Source organism: Muntiacus reevesi, chromosome 16 (genome assembly GCF_963930625.1).
Source record: "Muntiacus reevesi chromosome 16, mMunRee1.1, whole genome shotgun sequence".
NCBI lineage: Eukaryota > Metazoa > Chordata > Mammalia > Artiodactyla > Cervidae > Muntiacus > Muntiacus reevesi.
The window spans coordinates 29,451,367-29,469,023 of record NC_089264.1 but is presented as its reverse complement, the minus strand read 5'-3'; the positions used below and the strand labels follow the sequence as shown (position 1 = coordinate 29,469,023).

At 43.2% G+C, this 17,657-nt stretch overlaps 1 protein-coding gene across 1 annotated transcript; it reads left to right on the top strand.

The window, feature by feature from the left end:
* The first annotated feature begins 16,002 nt into the window (after positions 1-16,002).
* ATOH1 (atonal bHLH transcription factor 1) lies at positions 16,003-17,061 on the top strand. The gene has a single exon (XM_065907192.1). The coding sequence runs from the start codon at positions 16,003-16,005 to the stop codon at positions 17,059-17,061; it is 1,059 nt and encodes a 352-aa protein (XP_065763264.1).
* Positions 17,062-17,657: the final 596 nt, after the last annotated feature.

Below are 17,657 nucleotides of genomic sequence, written 5' to 3'. Positions count from 1 at the left end.
ATTTTTTAAACTGAACCTAGTAGGACACGAATACGTGTGGGAAATAAAGGAAGTCAGTGGACTGCAGCCGTCAGGTTAAGAATGAAGAAGGTAGTCTGAATGGTATTTAGAGAGATCACAAGCTCCCTAGCTTGAGAGGCTGGAAGTGACTACAGAGGAGCATCACTGTGTGTCCTTTCCAAGATGATGTATATATAGTTACACAGAAATTGACTGCCTAGTAAATAGCAGTTGGCTCTTGTCTTTTGTGTCAGTTCAGTTCTCTATTGAGTCTTTTCGTGGTCTTTATAAAGTTCAGAATTTATAAAGAACTCTTCAAAGCTAACAGTTACCTGTTAGTTTCTGAACCAGATACTGATGATTACTATCAATATTCTAGAATGACCAAGCCAAATAAGCAAGCAGATCTTTACCTAAATAAAATTTATTTCAAACAAAATATATACAAATTACACCAGGAAGATGTAGTACCATCTCTGTCACAGCAGTTCCCTAATGGAATTATAATCCCAAATTTCCCATCTTCACCACAACAAAGCTAAATTTCTGTAAGCTGAAAATCTGCATAGAGAATGCTATTTTTTTTTTACTAGATCAAAATTTGGCAGCAACTAAACAATATTTTGAAGGAACTAGTAAAGTTAAACTCCTTGAAGGCATTCTTTCCTTCAATTTATGTAGATTGAAAGCCATCCATCTTCTAGATACTATGATAAGTGATAGATATCACATAGCAAAATCATGGAGTTCACATTCCAGGATGAGTAAAAGATATCAAACCAATAATCTTACCAATGATTAATTCTCTGAAGGAAAGGATAAAATGAGCTGTATAACAAAGAAAACTGACCTAGTTGAGAAGGTCTACAGGAAGAAGTAAAAAGCTTTTGCTAAAGTAAGAACAATGAGAAGTTTGGGTACTAGAGACAGGGAAGATAGAACACATCAAGCAGAGAGACCAGCTAGCATCCTTCAGTGGCAGAAAGCAAAGTTCATCTGAGAACTGAAAGCCAATGTGACTGAATGTAATGAAGACAGGTCCAAGGAACTGGAGCTCTGAATACAAAGGTAAGAAAGGTGGAAGGAGAATCCTAGAGGTGGATACAAACCACCTATGCAGAGTCTTAAATGCCACACTAAGGAACTTGATCTTCAACCTAAGAGAATCCAGAAGCGGCTGCAGATGTTAGCAAGAGTCAAGTAATACATTTGTGGGCCTTGTTGTGGCTTTGTTGCACACAGAGAGAGTGCTCAGTATACACGCATTGAGTAAATTCCAGAAAGTTGTCTTTCCCACAAAGTATCCCAGAGAACTGTTACTATGTTTTCCTAAATTAAACTGCCTATCAGAATCGTAACTCAGAAACTTTCCTGTAAAGAGGCTTTCTGAAATTTATATTCAAAGGGTGCCAAGAGTGTCGTTATTACCACCTTATCATGTGCATAATGCATCCAGGGATACTGTCTTTAAAACAGATACAAAAATTGTCTCAGTAACACTCATACTGATGAAAATATTTTGGAAGCATCCGTGAAAGTAAATGAAACATTCATTACTATTTACTTCTCTATTGGGGCAGAAGCTCAATTGAGAATGAAAAGAGGTGATACAAGAGCCTTAGAAACATCAAGATACCCTGACTTGCCTGCATACCAACAGCACAGTAGGTTTCTGTGTCTCCTCCTTCAACCCTGCCTTTGCAGACACTCGGTGCCTCCAACAACTTCACATCTGGGAACTAGGGCAGGAATCAGCCTTCTCCTTGGCTTTCCCTGAACACTAAGCTATAGGCTTCCTCAGCTCTGCTAAATCAATGATTACTTGTCCATCTATTTCCATTTTGTAAAATCAGTTGACATCTTTCATTTGTTATTGTCTCTTTAGCCATTCTCTTTGTCCCATGAGTTTATATATTTTGTGTCCTTTTTCTGTTATATTAATGACGTTTGAGGGAGGTATCTGTGTGTTCAATCTGAAACAGTTAACTGGAACTTTCTTATGGTTCTAATTTGCATTTCCTGGTTGAATGTTTTTCATCTTTATGGATCATTTTTACTACTCCTTCATGAACTACCTGCTCTTATCTTTTGGCTGTTTTTCTATCAGGAACTAGACATTTTCTTATCAAGTTTAGTAATTCCTTTTTATATTATGTCTATTAACTCACTGTGTGTAAAACTTGTTGCAAATATTTTTTCCAATTTATCATTTACTTTTAACTTCTATGATTTTTTTGTATGTGAAAAATGTTCTTTCAGTTTTTATGTACTATTGTTTGTGGAACTCTTTTATTATTAAAATTACTGTTAATTTAACATTTTAAATTATTTCATTAATTATTGAATCTTCCAGTGATTTTATGCATAGAATGCTTACTTAGCCTGATGTCAGTAAAACACTTACATCACTTTCTAGATATGTTTATAATTTCCCATTCTTATATTTAAGTTTTAATTCATCTGGAATTTATCCTGTCACATAGGACAAGGGGAGATTTAATGAATTAATTGAGAAATATAACACATATACATAAAACATAGACATAGATTATGAATAATTTAACAAATCATTTAAAAACAAACACTCATCCTACCGCAAAGTGAATTCTTGTCTAAAGAGCTAACTTTTGGGAGAATCAAAACTAAAATAATTCATACTGGAAATGGTCTAGGAAGCATAACTTCAGATGGGTTTCTGGAACTGGATCACTCCATGGCCAGATAGCAGCCAAGGGTGTATTGTTAGCGATAAGTGGGTTGCGGTGACCCCTGGCATGCTGTAGGGTCACTACTGCTAAAAGCCTCATCTGTGATGAATTGGAACCAAATGCAGGAAGAAGAGGAGACACTAAGCTTGTACAATATCTCTACCATTTGAGAGATATGGTAACAGTGATTGCAGTAAAAGACTGCAGATATAGCAGGTGAAGTACCACAGATACACCACTGAAAGAAAATGGTGGGCTCAAGTTAGTCAGCCATCACCTCAGGACACAATGCCAAATCCAGAAAACTCTCTGATATCCACATTTACTGCCAGTACAGGCTGAGAATTAGACCTTATTATAAGAGTAGCCAAATTGCAGAGTATTGTTACCACACAGTCCTGGCAAGTTGACTACTCTAAACTCGAGGCCCTGAGAGAGAAGTAAGAAACTGCAGATGAAAAGGTAACATATGGATCCCTATGTTCTGCTGAACCATCTAGGTCTCCTCAAGTGACCCACTTTATTTTACTCAAGAATAGTCAACTCCCCTTGCCTGAGGACCATTCAGAGACCTCACATGAGTAAGGTCTTGCCTTCATCAAAATTGGCTCCACCTCTCTTACAGTTTGTAGGCATAAAGCTAGAGTCAAGTCTCAGCATGGCCCACTTGGGGAAGTACTGGTCTTATTTTGGAAGCAAGGGAACTACACTGGAAGTTCTACAATACTGAGGGGAACTCCCATAACTCAGGATTTTACATCCTAGAGGTCCAAATATCATGCTGAGATGGATTTCTTAAACTTGGAAGAAACGTTGACCTATAGTAAATAAGGTGGAAATGCCAGAACAGCTTCATCACAGTTTTAGGAAAGGGGGGAAAGTCTTAGAAAAGAGGATACACTTGAATGGATTTAATGCTTAAGACCAGAGAATTCCTTAGCTACTAGGTTTCTCAGGAAAGCCAAAGAAGAAAATCTCTTCACTAAATCAAAAACTAATGTGTTGACAACACAGTTCACAGGGAGGTAAGTAAGGCTACAATATTTATTGAGACTGTGAAACTTGGTTTAAAGCAGGTCTTTCCATTCTGGGACAGGGGTGGAGGTTGACTAGGGTTAGGGAAGGGTCATGATGTAATAATTTAGAGTGAACAAAGAAAAATGAGAGTTTTGAGGTGAGAAGTTCAATCTTAGCATGCACACTGTTAGCTAATGTTTCCTATTGAAGCTATGAGGCTATGAAGCTGCTGGGTCCTGCAGAAAGCTCCTGGAATATGCAATAAAGTCAATTTGTTTGTCTTAAACAAAAAGAAAGTGCTAATGTGGGGGTAGTGTCATTGTTGAGAAAATGCAGTGAATCTGCCCTTTTCTAGCAAGGATATACACTCAGGAAATCTGCCATGGAATAAGCTCATTGGGGTTGACAAAATGAGAGGATTCCAGAAGAGCAGGGGCCAGGTGGTGCCACTTAACTGTCAATGTCAAGGTGGGTGTAATTCCTACACCAGGAAGTTAAGCCAGAATGAAAATCAGGGACGCTGGCCCCCAGGGGTCTGTGGCAGTAGCCAACAGACCACAGTGTTTGCAGGGACATAATGGATGGATAGTGCACTAGGATGAATAGTGGTCCCTCCTAAGATGTCCACATCCTAATTCCCAGGAACCTGTGAATATATTACCTCACATGGCAAAAGAGACTTGCAATGTGATTGAACTAAGAATCTCCGGATGGGGAGATTATGCTGGAGTATCTGGGTGTGCCCAGAATAATAACAATGTTCTTTGAGGTGAAGGAAGCAGGAGTCAGACTCAAATAAGGGGATGTGACAACAGGAGCAGAGGTCGGAGAGGAAGAGGTTTAAAGATGCTATGATGCCAGGTGTGAAGGCCAAGTGAAAGGCTCTGAAAGTACACTCCCTCCAAGACAGTAAATCAGAAATATACCACACACTGGATGGAATCATGGAGATTGAGTATCACTCTCAGAGGTGTGCACCACCAGACGGAAGAGCCCCGGTCTTCACCATGTCCCTATTTTATCGGTCACTCTAACACCTGCAAAAATCAGATGAATCACAGCAGATGATAATAGACTACTGTCCTAACTGAGGCGGGAGCCCCATCTCAGCTGCCTGGCAACTGTTGCACTTATCATGCAGCTATTGATTGGGAGGATTTAGCAGGAAGGGTGATAAGCAACAGTTCACACTCACCTGGAATGAATAATAGTACATTCGTGATCTTGACCCAGGGTCATGTTAACATTCTCATGATAAAAGGACTTGGTTTACCTGGAACTTCTGCAGAAACTCATAGTGGTCTGCTCTACTGATGACATCACTTTAACTGGACCTGGGGAGCAGGAAGCAGCTTTAGAAGAAACACCCTTGTGAGGTATATAAAGATCCAAGATCCTGCCACAGTGGTGATGTTTTAGAATTTCAGAACTTTGTGACATACTATTAATAAGACACACCCAAAGGAACAGGCATAATGCCTGGTAGTCCTTTTTTGATTTTGGAGAAAGCACATGTCATAAAGCTCTGACTTTTTTTATCAGTTGACAACTGGCTCAGAAGCAAGTAGTTCTAAGCAGAGCTTACAGTAGATATAAGTTGTGAAATAAACCTCCTTGTCCATGACATCATGCGATTCAGCAGATCCTATGGTGCTGGAGCTATTTGTGGAACATAAGCTTGCATGTAGAGTCTTTTGTAAGCGCCAGTAGAAGAGTCATAGCACAGACCTCTCAGGGCTAGGAAAAAGATTATGCCATCTGAAGCACAGAACCGGTCACCATTCCAAATAGATCTTGGATGCTACTGGCCTCTAGCAGAGACTGAACTCCTAATGAAGGGATATTAAGTGCTGTGCAACTGAGGCTGTTCACTTTGATCTGGATATCTCATTAATTACAAGTTCGACACGGGGAGAGGGGAGGGGAAAATATCCATCCATCATATCATGAAAATAGTAATTCTGGATCAGACCCAATAAGTTCAAGAGAGCATAAGTAAGTTACATGAACAGGTGTCCCAGACTCTTTTATTACTCTATTTCATCAATGTCTCACCTTTAATGAGGTAACAGAAAAGGAACAGCTAACAAAGAAGGAAGAACTGAGGCCTGGTTCATGGATAGGGTGACTCGTTATGTCTGCAAGCCCAAAACAGGCTGCTGTTGAGATACAGTGCATCTCAGAGAAACCCTGAAAGACAGTGTTGAGAGGAAGTCCTGTGCGTTTCACTTTCCGTGAAGAAAAAAATGGCCTAAGATGTGTGCATGCTCAGCCGAGTCCTATTCTTTGCAACACCATCCACTGTAGTCCTCTAGTCTCCTCTGCACTTGGGATTTCCCAGGCAAGAGTATTGAAGCAGGTTGCCATTTTCTTCTCCAGGGGAACTTCCCCACCCAGGGATCGAACATACATCTCCTACGTGGCAGGAGGATTCTTTACCACCAAGCCACCTGAGAAGCCCTCTTAAAAGATACTGAAGCTTGCATTTTTCTCCCTTAAATCATTTCCTCTGAATGAGCAAGGTGCTCATATGCAAACAGCCATATGAGAAGATCCACATGGCAAGAGATTTGGGTCTACTGCCAACTAACTAACACTGCAGCCTTGTGAAGGGACCATCTGGGAAGTGGCCCCTCCAGTCCTAGTCAAGCCTTCAGATGCTAAAACTTGAGCTGACATTTTCAGTAAAACCTCTTGAGAAATCTTGAGCCAGAACCACCCAACTCGGCAGCTCCAGAATCTCTTACCCACAGAAACTGTGATGTAGTAAGTGTTTGTTGTTTAAACCACTAAGTTGGGGGTGGGGTGGATTTGTTATGGAGCAATACATAACTGATACAGATACTATAAAATTGTGAAAGAGTTGACAGCTCCTGGTGGTCAATGAAACTTAAGCAAACCTAGGAACTGTAACATATGTAACTGCGAACAGCTCTAACAAGTCTTTAGTGTAACAGTAGACCCTAAGTCACCTTACTTTCATCTCCTTGCTGAAAGATGAATGGTAATTCCAGAGGTGAGAAGAGAATTCTTAGAGAAGGAAGCACTTAGTCTAGACTTAGGTTAGCTTAGGTTACCTTCTAGTAAGTAGGACTAGATAATAGGTGTCTGGATTAGCAGGTTCGTGGTGACAGGAATTACAAGTTCTGAGAACTATAAACCAGCTGAATAGAGTACAGGAAAACTTCTAGAAAAATAATTCTCAAAGTGGGACATCCCTTGGGGTGCTTATTTGAAATACAAGTCCTGGGTTCCTTTCAAAAAGTTGATATGGTAGATTTAGTAGGAGCACAGGAATCCACCTTTTTAATGAATATCCCAAGTGATTTTTATGTACATAGATGATCCTTGAAATAAATACAAGAAACTGTGCAAAAGGAATAGTGAAATCTCAGTCCAGAAACAGGTTAGGATCAGATAACTGAAAATTAAAAGCTGAACTCCGTTGTTGATATACGATAGAGAGTGAGATACCACTGAACTTCTAATAGAATTTTATTATGAAAATTTTTATGTTCAAGTAATGGTCCACTGATTTATTATATCACCCATATTAGTGACTATCAAGATTTTTGTACATGTGGTTCATTATTCCTCTTTTATAGTGTTGATCTTGTTCATAAAGTACTTCACAGCAAATCATAGGCATGTTATTTTACCCTTATATATATATATATATCTAAGTGTGACTCTGAAGGTATAGACAGCTTTTTAGATAGCCACATTGCCTTTATCATACTTAGAAAAAATTAACAATAACTCATTGGTATCACATAATACTGCATTTATATTCATATTTCATCAAGTGTCTTTAAATGTCTTTAAAATGATCCTTTTACTATTGAATCTGAATCCAAAATAGGTCCACACATTGCTTCTGGTGCTATATCTTGAGACTGTCTTAATCAAGAACAATCCGCACACTTCTTCTTTCTTCATGTCACAGACTTGGGGAAACTGAACATTTGTTCTGTAGAATGTTACATGAAGTGGGTTTGTCTCTCTGCATTTTTCATGGAGTCCTTTAAACTTAATATGGTGTGCTATGGTGTGCGAAGTTGCTTCAGTCATGTCTCACTCTTTCTGACCCTATGGACTGTAGCCCACCAGGCTCCTCTTATCCATGGGATTCTCCAGGCAAGAACACTGGAGTGAGTTGCCAGGCCCTTCTCAGGGGATCTTCCTGACCCAGGGATTGAACCAGTGTGTCCTGTGGATCCTGCATTGCAAGTGAACTCTTTACCACTGAGCCACCGCAGAAGCCCTATATGATATCCCCCATATTGTAAATTCAGATTCACTTTTTTTTTAAGCATGCTTCATAGGAGTCTGAGTACTTCATAAGTTCAGTTCAGTTGCTCAGTCTTGTCTGACTCTTTGTGACCTCATGGACTGCAACACACCAGGCCTCCCTGTCCATCACCAAATTCCAGAGTCTGCTAAAACTCATGTCCATTGAGTCGGTAACGTCATTCAACCATCTCATCCTCTGTTGTCTCCTTCTCCTCCGGCATGAAATCTTTCCCAGCATCAGGGTCTTTTCCAATGAGTCAGATCTTCACATCAGGTGGCCAAAATATTGGAATTTCAGCTTCAGCATCAGTTCTTGCAATGAATATTCAGGACTGATTTCCTTTAGGATGAACTGGTTGGATCTCCTTGCTGTCCAAGGGACTTTCAAGAGTCTTCTCCAACACCACAGTTCAAAAGCATCAATTCTTCGGTGCTCAGCTTTCTTCAAGGTCCAACTCTCACATCCATACATGACCACTGGAAAAACCATAGCCTTGAGCAGATGGACCTTTGTTGGCAAAGTAATGTCTCTGCTTTCTAATGTGCTGTTTAGGTTGGTCATAACTTTTCTTCCAAGGAGCAAGCATATTTTAATTTCATGGCTGCAGTCACCATCTGCAGTGATTTTGGAGCCCCCCAAAATAAAGTCTGTCACAGTTTTTCCATTTTTTCCCCATCTATTTGCCATGAAGTGATGGGATCAGATGCTATGATCTTAGTTTTCTGAATGTTGAGCTTTAAGCCAACTTTTTCACTCTTCTCTTTCACTTTCATCAAGAGGCTCTTTAGTTCTTCTTTGTCATCTGCATATTGAGGTTATTGATATTTCTCCCTGCAATCTTGATTCCAGTTTGTGCTTCATTCAGCCCAGTTTCTCATGATATACTCTGCATATAAGTTGAATAAGCAGGGTGACAATATACAGCCTTGAAATACTCCTTTTCCTATTTGGAACCAGTCTGTTGTTCCATGTCCAGTTCTAACTGTTGGTTCCCGACCTGCATACAGGTTTCTCAAGAGGCAGGTCAGGTGATCTGGTATTCCCATCTCTCAGAATTTTCCACAGTTTGTTGTGATCCACATAGTCAAAGGCTTTAGCATAGTCAATAAAGCAGAAGTAGATGTTTTTCTGGAATTCTCTTGCTTTTTTGATGATCCAGCGGATGTTAGCAATTTGATCTCTGGTTCCTCTGCTTTTCTAAAACCAGCCTGAACATCTGGAAGTTCACAGTTCATGTACTGTTGAAGCCTGACTTGGAGAATTTTGAGCATTACTTTACTAGCGCATGAGATGAGTGCAATTATGCTGTAGTTTGAGCATTCTTTGGCATTGCCTTTCTTTGGGATTGGAATGAAAACTGACCTTTTCCAGTCCTGTAGCCACACTGAGTTTTCCAAATTTGCTGACATATTGAGTGCAGCATTTCATGGCATCATCTCTTAGGATTTGAAATAGCTCAACTGGAATTCCATCACCTTCACTAGCTTGGTTTGTAGTGATGCTTCCTAAGGCCCACTTGACTTCACATTCCAGGATATCTGCCTCTAGATAAGTGACCACACCATCATGATTATCTGGGTCATGAAGATCTTTTTTGTATAGTTCTTCTGTGTATTCTTGCCACCTCTTCTTAATATCTTCTGCTTCTGTGAGATCCATACCATTTCTGTCCTTTATTGAGCCCATCTTTGCATGAAATGTTCCCTTGGCATCTCTAATTTTTTTGAAGAGATCTCTAGTCCTTCTCTTTCTATTGTTTTCATCTATTTCTTTGCATTGATCGCTAAGGAAGGCTTTCTTATCTCTCCTTGCTATTCTTTGGAACTCTGCATTCAAACGGGTATATCTTTCCTTTTCTCCTTTTTATTTCACTTCTCTTTTTTTCACAGCTATTTTAAGGCCTCCTCAGACAACCATTTTGCCTTTTTGCATTTCTTTTCCGTGGGAATGGTCTTGATCCCTGCCTCCTATACAGTGTCAAGAACCTTCTTCCATAGTTGTTCAGGCACTCTCTCTATCAGATCTAATCCCTTGAATCTATTTGTCACTTCCACTGTATAATCATAAGGGATTTGATTTAGGTCATACCTGAATGATCTAGTGGTTTTCCCCACTTTCTTCAATTTAAGTCTGAATTTGACAATAAGGAGTTCATGATCTGTGCCACAGTCAGCTCCTGGTCTTGTCTTTGCTGACTGCATAGAGCTTCTCCATCTTTGGCTGCAAAGAATATAATCAATCATATTAATTATATGAGTACTTCATGATATATGAAATATCAGGAAGCACATAATATCATGTGCTACTCTGAAAGATGCTATGATTGATGAATGGGTCCCAACGGTGACACTAATACATTCATTGTCAAATTCCTCCAACAAACCTTGATCTAATTGTTTCATTTATTGTTACCGATTACTTAAAAAAAAATTTCATTCAGTTCAGTCACTCAGGCATGTCCGACTCTTTGCAACCCCATGAGCTGCAGTATGCCAGGCCTCTCTGTCCATCACCAACTCCCAGAGTCCACCCAAACCCATGTCCATTGTGTTGGTGATGCCATCCCACCATCTCATCCTCTGTCCTCCCCTTCTCCTCCTGCCCCTGATCCCTCCCAGCATCAGGGTCTTTTCAAATGAGTCGGCTGGGGGAGGAGCTAAGATGGTGGAGGACTAGGACTGGGAGACCACTTTCTCCCCCACAAATTCATCAAAAGAACATTTGAACGCTGAGCAAACTCCACAAAACAACTTCTGAACACTGGTAGAAGACATCAGGCACCCAGAAAAGCAGCCCATTGTGTTCCAAAGGAGAGAGAAGAAATCCAGCTCCAGCCACCAGAACACCGACCCAAGATTCCCTAACCAGGAAACCTTGACAACCCAATCATCCAACCCCACCCACTGGGAGGAACCTCCACAATAAAGAGGAATCACAAACTACCAGAATACAGAAAGGCCACTCCAAACACAGCAATCCAAACAAGATGAAAAGGCAGAGAAATACTCAGCAGGTAAAGGAACATGAAAAATGCCCACCAAATCAAATAAGTCAGCTCTCCACATCAGGTGGCCTAAGTATTGGAGTTTCAGCTTCAGCATCAGTCCTTCCAATGAATACTTAGGACTGATTTCCTTTAGGATGAACTGGTTGGATCTCTTTGCAGTCCAAGGGACTCTCAAGAGTCTTCTCCAACACCACAGTTCAAAAGCATCAATTCTTCGGTGCTCAGCTTTCTTTATAGTCCAACTCTCACATCCATGCATGACCACTGGAAAAACCATAGCCTTGACTAGATGGACCTTTGTTGGCAAAGTAATGTCTCTGCTTTCTAATATGCTGTCTAGGTTGGTCATAACTTTCCTTCCAAGGAGCAAGCATCTTCTAATTTCATGGCTGCAATCACCATCTGCAGTGATTTTGGAGCCCCCCAAAATAAAGTCAGCCACTGTTTCCACTGTTTCCCCATCTATTTGCCTTGAAGTGATGGTCCCGGATGACATGACCTTAGTTTTCTGAATGTTGAGTTTTAAGACAACTTTTTCACTCTCCTCTTTCACTTTCATCAAGAGGTTCTTTAGTCCTTCTTCACTTTCTGCCATAAGGGTGTTGTCATCTGCATATCTGAGGTTATTGGTATTTCTCCCAGAAATCTTGATTTCAGCTTGTGCTTCCTCCAGCCCAGCGTTTCTCATGATGTACTCTGCTTATAAGTTAAATAAGTGGGGTGACAATATACAGCCTTGACGTACTCCTTTTGCTATTTGGAACCAGTCTGTTGTTCCATGTCCAGTTCTAACTGTTGCTTCCTGACCTGCATACAGGTTTCTCAAGAGGCAGGTCAGGCGATCTGGTATTCCCATCTCTTTCAGAATTTTCCACAGTTCACTGTGATCCACACAAACGCTTTGGCATAGTCAATAAGGCAGAAGTAGATGTTTTTCTGGAACTCTCTTGCTTTTTTGATGACCCAGCAGATGCTGGCAATTTGATCTCTGATTCCTCTGCCTTTGCTAAAACCAGCTAAATATCTGGAAATTCATGGTTCACATACTGCTGAAGCCTGGCCTGGAGAATTTTAAGCATTACTTTACTAGCATGTGAGATAAGTGCAATTTTGCAGTAGTTTGAGCATTCTTTGGCATTACCTTTCTTTGGGATTGGAATGAAAACTGACCTTTTCCAGTCCTGTGGCCACTGTTGAGTTTTCCAAATTTGCCGACATATTGAGTGCAGCACTTTTACAGCATCATGTTTCGGGATTTGAAATAGCTCAACTGGAATTCCATCACCTCCACTAGCTTTGTTTGTAGTGATGCTTCCTAAGGCCCAAATGTTCATTAGGGGTTGTGAAATGTTGTATTTTCTAAGTCTTTTGTTTCTTCTATCCTGGTTAGATGGAATTGTTTGAAAAGAAATTTTTCTGATGAACTAAGGCAATACCATCTGATTACTCTAAAATGCCATTCACATAAGAATGATAGGATATGCTTAATTCTTCCTCATAATTGCTATAAACAATGGTGAAAACAATACTTCTGGGGACTATAGGAATTCCTTTGGTTGGTTGCTTGATTTCTCTTTTCTTCTTCTTCTTTTTTTTAATGTTTGCAACCTGATCAGAACACTGCCTAGGAGAATTTGTAAAGATTTTAAATTTTTACTTTAAATAACCTGTAGAAGAATGCATTTCAAGTTAATATTCAATTTGGGGCACATCTTGAGAAATATTTTTTGACTTTTATGAATTGAATAGTCATTAAAACTTGAGAATTCATAAACCCATTAAATACATACTCTACTGTAGCTGGGCAGAACAACATTTAATTTAAAGTTTCAGCAATAACTACAGGCCCCAGCACTTGTATAATGCTTGGCTAGACATAAATTGGTAACTTTAGACATGGGGAGAACAAATTAAATATGCCTATTTGGTGTGTTTATCTTTTATTCAAGGGAATCTCAAACTTATAGAAAAGTTGAGAGCATAACGCAAGGAACCTTTTTTACTAAACTATTTGAGAATAAGCTGAATATTTTAGTGAGTAGTCCCTGAAAAGGAGACGTTCTCTTCTCTTATATAACCACAATAAAGCCATAAAAATCAGGAAATTAACATTGTTACCATCCCTGGAATTAGTTCATTTTTCCAAGAACCTTGGTCTGTTTAGTGGGCAATTTTTTTGGAAAGTAAAATCTGATAGCTAGATATGCTCATTGCTGATCCCAAGCAATCCCTGAGAATGAAAAAAACTAGGGAATATATATATGAATGCACATACACTCCACATTTATATGTATTCTATTCCTACATCATCTATTTATACATATTGAAAACCATAAATTCATATCAAAATTTCCAATTCAAATTCAACACTACAGCTTTGTCCATGTCCATATTTGTAATTCCCTTCTCTGACAGTGAGAAACCTTACTCCTATTTTCCTCAAAGGCTTACTTTTTTTATTAGTCCTTCCATATTTAGCTGATCAGGCTTCCCAGGTGGCCCAGTGGTAAAGAACCCACCTGCCAGTGCAGGAGCTGAAGGAGACCTGGGTTTGATCCCTGGGTGGGGAAGATCCCCTGGAGGAGGAAATGGCAATCCACTCCAGTATTCTTGCCTGGAGAATCCAATGGACAGAGGAGCCTGGTGGGCTACAGTCCATGGGGTTGCAAAGAGCTGGACACGACTGATCAGGTACACGCATTTAACTAATCCAGCTGTCCAGCACAGAAAAGCCCTCCTCTTTCTGCTTAAACTGCCACACGCAATACTCAGCTGCTTCTGCCACTCACTATCCAGCCCCTACAGACACTTATATTAGGTAGTGTTTGACATCCCAGGACTGAAAGCCTCTGCAGAGGTACCCAGCTCATGAAACTCAGGCTCCAATCCCTGGGCTTCATGCTCCCACCTCCAACTCAGACGTCTAGACTCCTCTGCCTACCTGATGGAAAAGAAGGAAAGCAAGTGTTGGGGGTGGGGGAGAGAAGTGAAGAAAAAGAGGTTCCTCTTCATTCTCAGAGCAGAAGAAACATATTTCACCGGAAACTGCACACACACACAAACACACGTTCTCTCTCTCTCTCTCTCTCTCTCTCTCTCTCTCTCTCTCTCTCTCTCTCTCTCTCCATAAAGCTACAGAAGATAGATGATAGATCAATCGATCTATCTACCCATCCATCACTCAAAACTAAATCCAGTCTAGTGCCGGAGATTCTTTTGTCCAGGGAGTTCTAAATGGTAGGTTAGATCAAGTCCCTGTGAATACTAGGGAGAACAACTTTCAGTCATTTCTCTCGGCATTGCAAAACCATGTTCCAAGGACCATTCTCTGCCGGCATTTCTCTTCAGCATCTTTTCCAGAGGACGAAACTCCTTTACGGAGGACAGCCACCGTTAAAGTGGAAAACAGCACTAGCGCGAGCTGGCTGCGTCCCACTGGCTTGAGGAAGGTAAGGTGCAGAAGAGAGCGGAGCATGGTTGGGCGCCAGCACGGGCATGCCTGGGGCCGGGCCGGGGCGTTTCTGATCGGCTTTTTGGCATGATTACCCGAGGCCCCAGCTGCAGGCGCGGAGGGAGGGTGGTGTTCACCTGGGAGACAGCCTCGGAGCTTCGCCCAGGACCTCCCGGGTTTCAGCGCTCCGCCAGGCGGCGGCCGCGGCTGGGGTTGGGCGTCGGGGAGAGCACACCCTAAGTCCGGGGTGCAGTGACTTAGGCTGTGCTTTCCAGATGTTTGCCAGAGAAGCCTCGCGCCGTATTAAACTTGGGGCTCCTGAGTCAGGTCAGATCACTCGGGCTTCTTTACCGTGAGGGTGTCCCGAGTTGCCCGGAACGCAAGAGCCTGTTCTTTCGCCACCCCTCTCCCCTTGCTCTGCATTTAGTATGAAGTCCTACTGTGGGTGTTGAAACGACACAATATCCCTGCCCTAAAACTACTCTGAGGAGAGTTTTCTGCAGATTACCATCCTATCTGGGCTCAGGGTGTTGGGAAAGGGGAACGGAGAGGTTTGGGGTTGGGGTGGAGATTTGGAGTTTGGTACATTCTATAACTGTACCAGAACTTTACTTTCCATTAAGAAAGCGACTACATAGTAATGTCGATCTGGAGCGAGAGGTGAAAAATGAAAAACATATTTGGTGACAATTTTTTTTAATTTCAACATTGATTTTAAATGGTGGACGTCATTTAGCAATTATGTATCCATGAATACATGGATACATGTATATTTATACATAGATACATGTATGTATTACATGCATACATATGCCATATTCTATATGAGCGATTTTAAACGTGTGAGCACAAACGGTGCGACCTGCGATCCCAGCGTGAAGAAGCAAAGGGCAAACGGACTTCTCTCCTTTCCGCGAGAGCCCTCCTCGCCCCAGGCGCGTCTAGCCTCGTCCGGAGCCGCTCACCCGCCCGGTGGCTGCGCACTTCTGACCCGAGTCTGCTCGGGCTCCAGCCAAGAGTCCGCTCCGCAGCCGCTCACGCACCCCAGCCCCTGGCGGGGTGACACAACATCGGAGTCAAATTACAACCCGCAATTAACATATGAATCTACGAACTTAACAGAGAAGGGGGGGAAAAAAAACCTGGAGCTGCAGACCGAGCGCTCCACTAGCAGGAACTTTTCTCCCGGTGTAAAAACTCTTTGATTGGCTGCTCGCACGCGCCTGCCCGCGCCCTCCATTGGCTGAGCAGACACGCGACCGGCGCGAGGAGGGGGCTGGGAGAGGAGCGGGGGGAGACATACTGGCGCGTGCCGCTTTTTAAAGGGGCGCAGCGCCTTCAGCAACCAGAGAAGCTTCGTTGCACGCGACCTGGTGTGTGATCTCCGAGTGGGTGGGGGAGGGTCGAGGAGGGGAAAAAAAAAAAAAAACTAAGACATTGCAGTAGAGACCCGGGAAGGGTTTTTTGGTTGAGTTTGTTTGCCAGTGCCTCCTCCGACCCTGAGCCTCCGAGCCTCTGCAGTGCAATGTCCCGCCTGCTGCATGCAGAAGAGTGGGCCGAGGTGAAGGAGTTGGGGGACCACCATCGCCATCCCCAGCCGCACCACCTCCCGCAGCCGCCGCCACCCCAGCCTCCTGCGACCCTGCAGGCGAGAGAGCATCCGGTCTACCCGGCCGAACTGTCCCTCCTGGACAGCACCGACCCACGCGCCTGGCTGGCTCCCACTTTGCAGGGCATCTGCACGGCACGCGCCGCCCAGTACTTGCTCCATTCCCCAGAGCTGGGTGCCTCCGAGGCCGCCGCGCCCCGGGACGAGGCGGACGCCCGAGGGGAGCTGGTGAGAAGGAGCGGCGGTAGTGGCAGCAGCAAGAGCCCGGGACCGGTGAAAGTGCGGGAACAGCTGTGCAAGCTGAAAGGCGGGGTGGTGGTAGACGAGCTGGGCTGCAGCCGCCAGCGCGCCCCTTCCAGCAAACAGGTGAACGGGGTGCAGAAGCAAAGGCGGCTGGCAGCCAACGCCAGGGAGCGACGCAGGATGCACGGGCTGAATCACGCCTTCGACCAGCTTCGCAACGTTATCCCGTCCTTCAACAACGACAAGAAGCTGTCCAAGTACGAGACCCTGCAGATGGCCCAGATCTACATCAACGCCTTGTCCGAGCTGCTTCAAACCCCCAGCAGCGGAGACCAGCCGCCGCCGCCGCCAGCATCTTGCAAGAGCGACCACCACCACCTTCGCGCCGCCGCCCCCTACGAAGCAGGCGCGGGCACCACGACCGCAGCGGGGACGCAGCCAGCCTCGGGAGGGGCTCAGCGGCCGACCCCTCCTGGCAGCTGCCGGACTCGCTTTTCGGCCCCGGCCTCCGCCGGCGGGTACTCGGTGCAGCTGGAAGCTCTGCACTTCTCGACTTTCGAGGACAGCGCCCTGACGGCGATGATGGCGCAAAAGAACTTGTCGCCTTCGCTGCCTGGGGGCATCCTGCAGCCAGTGCAGGAGGAAAGTAGCAAAACTTCCCCCCGGTCCCACAGAAGCGACGGGGAGTTTTCCCCCCATTCCCATTACAGTGACTCGGATGAGGCAAGTTAGGAAGGTGTCCAAAACCCGGAAAACTGAGACAGAAACAAAATCACCCTTTTCCAGTGCGCGGAGAGCCCCGCGGTAAAAGATCCCCGCACCCTTTTAATTTTTGCTAAGTGATGGTCGTTGTTTAGCAACGACTTGGCTTCAGATGGCAGCTACATTTGATGGTTTGCAAAAGCCGCCGCTATTCCAAACTTCCTATCGTCCATATTGTTCGGTGAATGCTTGCTGTTAAAAGTTCTGTTTTGTTCTCCCACATTCTGCTCCCCCTGTAGATAGATAAGGTTTAATTATATGTACTCATACATAGCAACATTATTCTAGTTCTCTGCTGCCAATACGCTGCTAAAACGTCGAATCTACTTTTCTGTCGCTGGTTTGTGTTTAATTTATTTTATGCCCTGGGCATCCATCCTTGTGTGTTGCGCGCACTCGCGTGTGGCAGAGTGAGTATTCCGAGGTTGTCTCCCAAAATTCATTGTGAAATGCAAAGTTAATGCTTCCAAGGTGAATAAGTTTTGACTATGGAATTGTTGGAAAACAATGAACTTTGAGGTTTATATATTGCATAAGCATACCCAGTATGTATATCGGACCGCGAG

What these genes read in the sequence shown, in the direction of transcription:
- ATOH1 (XM_065907192.1), top strand. Translation starts at nt 16,003, where the DNA reads ATGTCCCGCCTGCTGCATGCAGAAGAGTGGGCCGAGGTGAAGGAGTTG.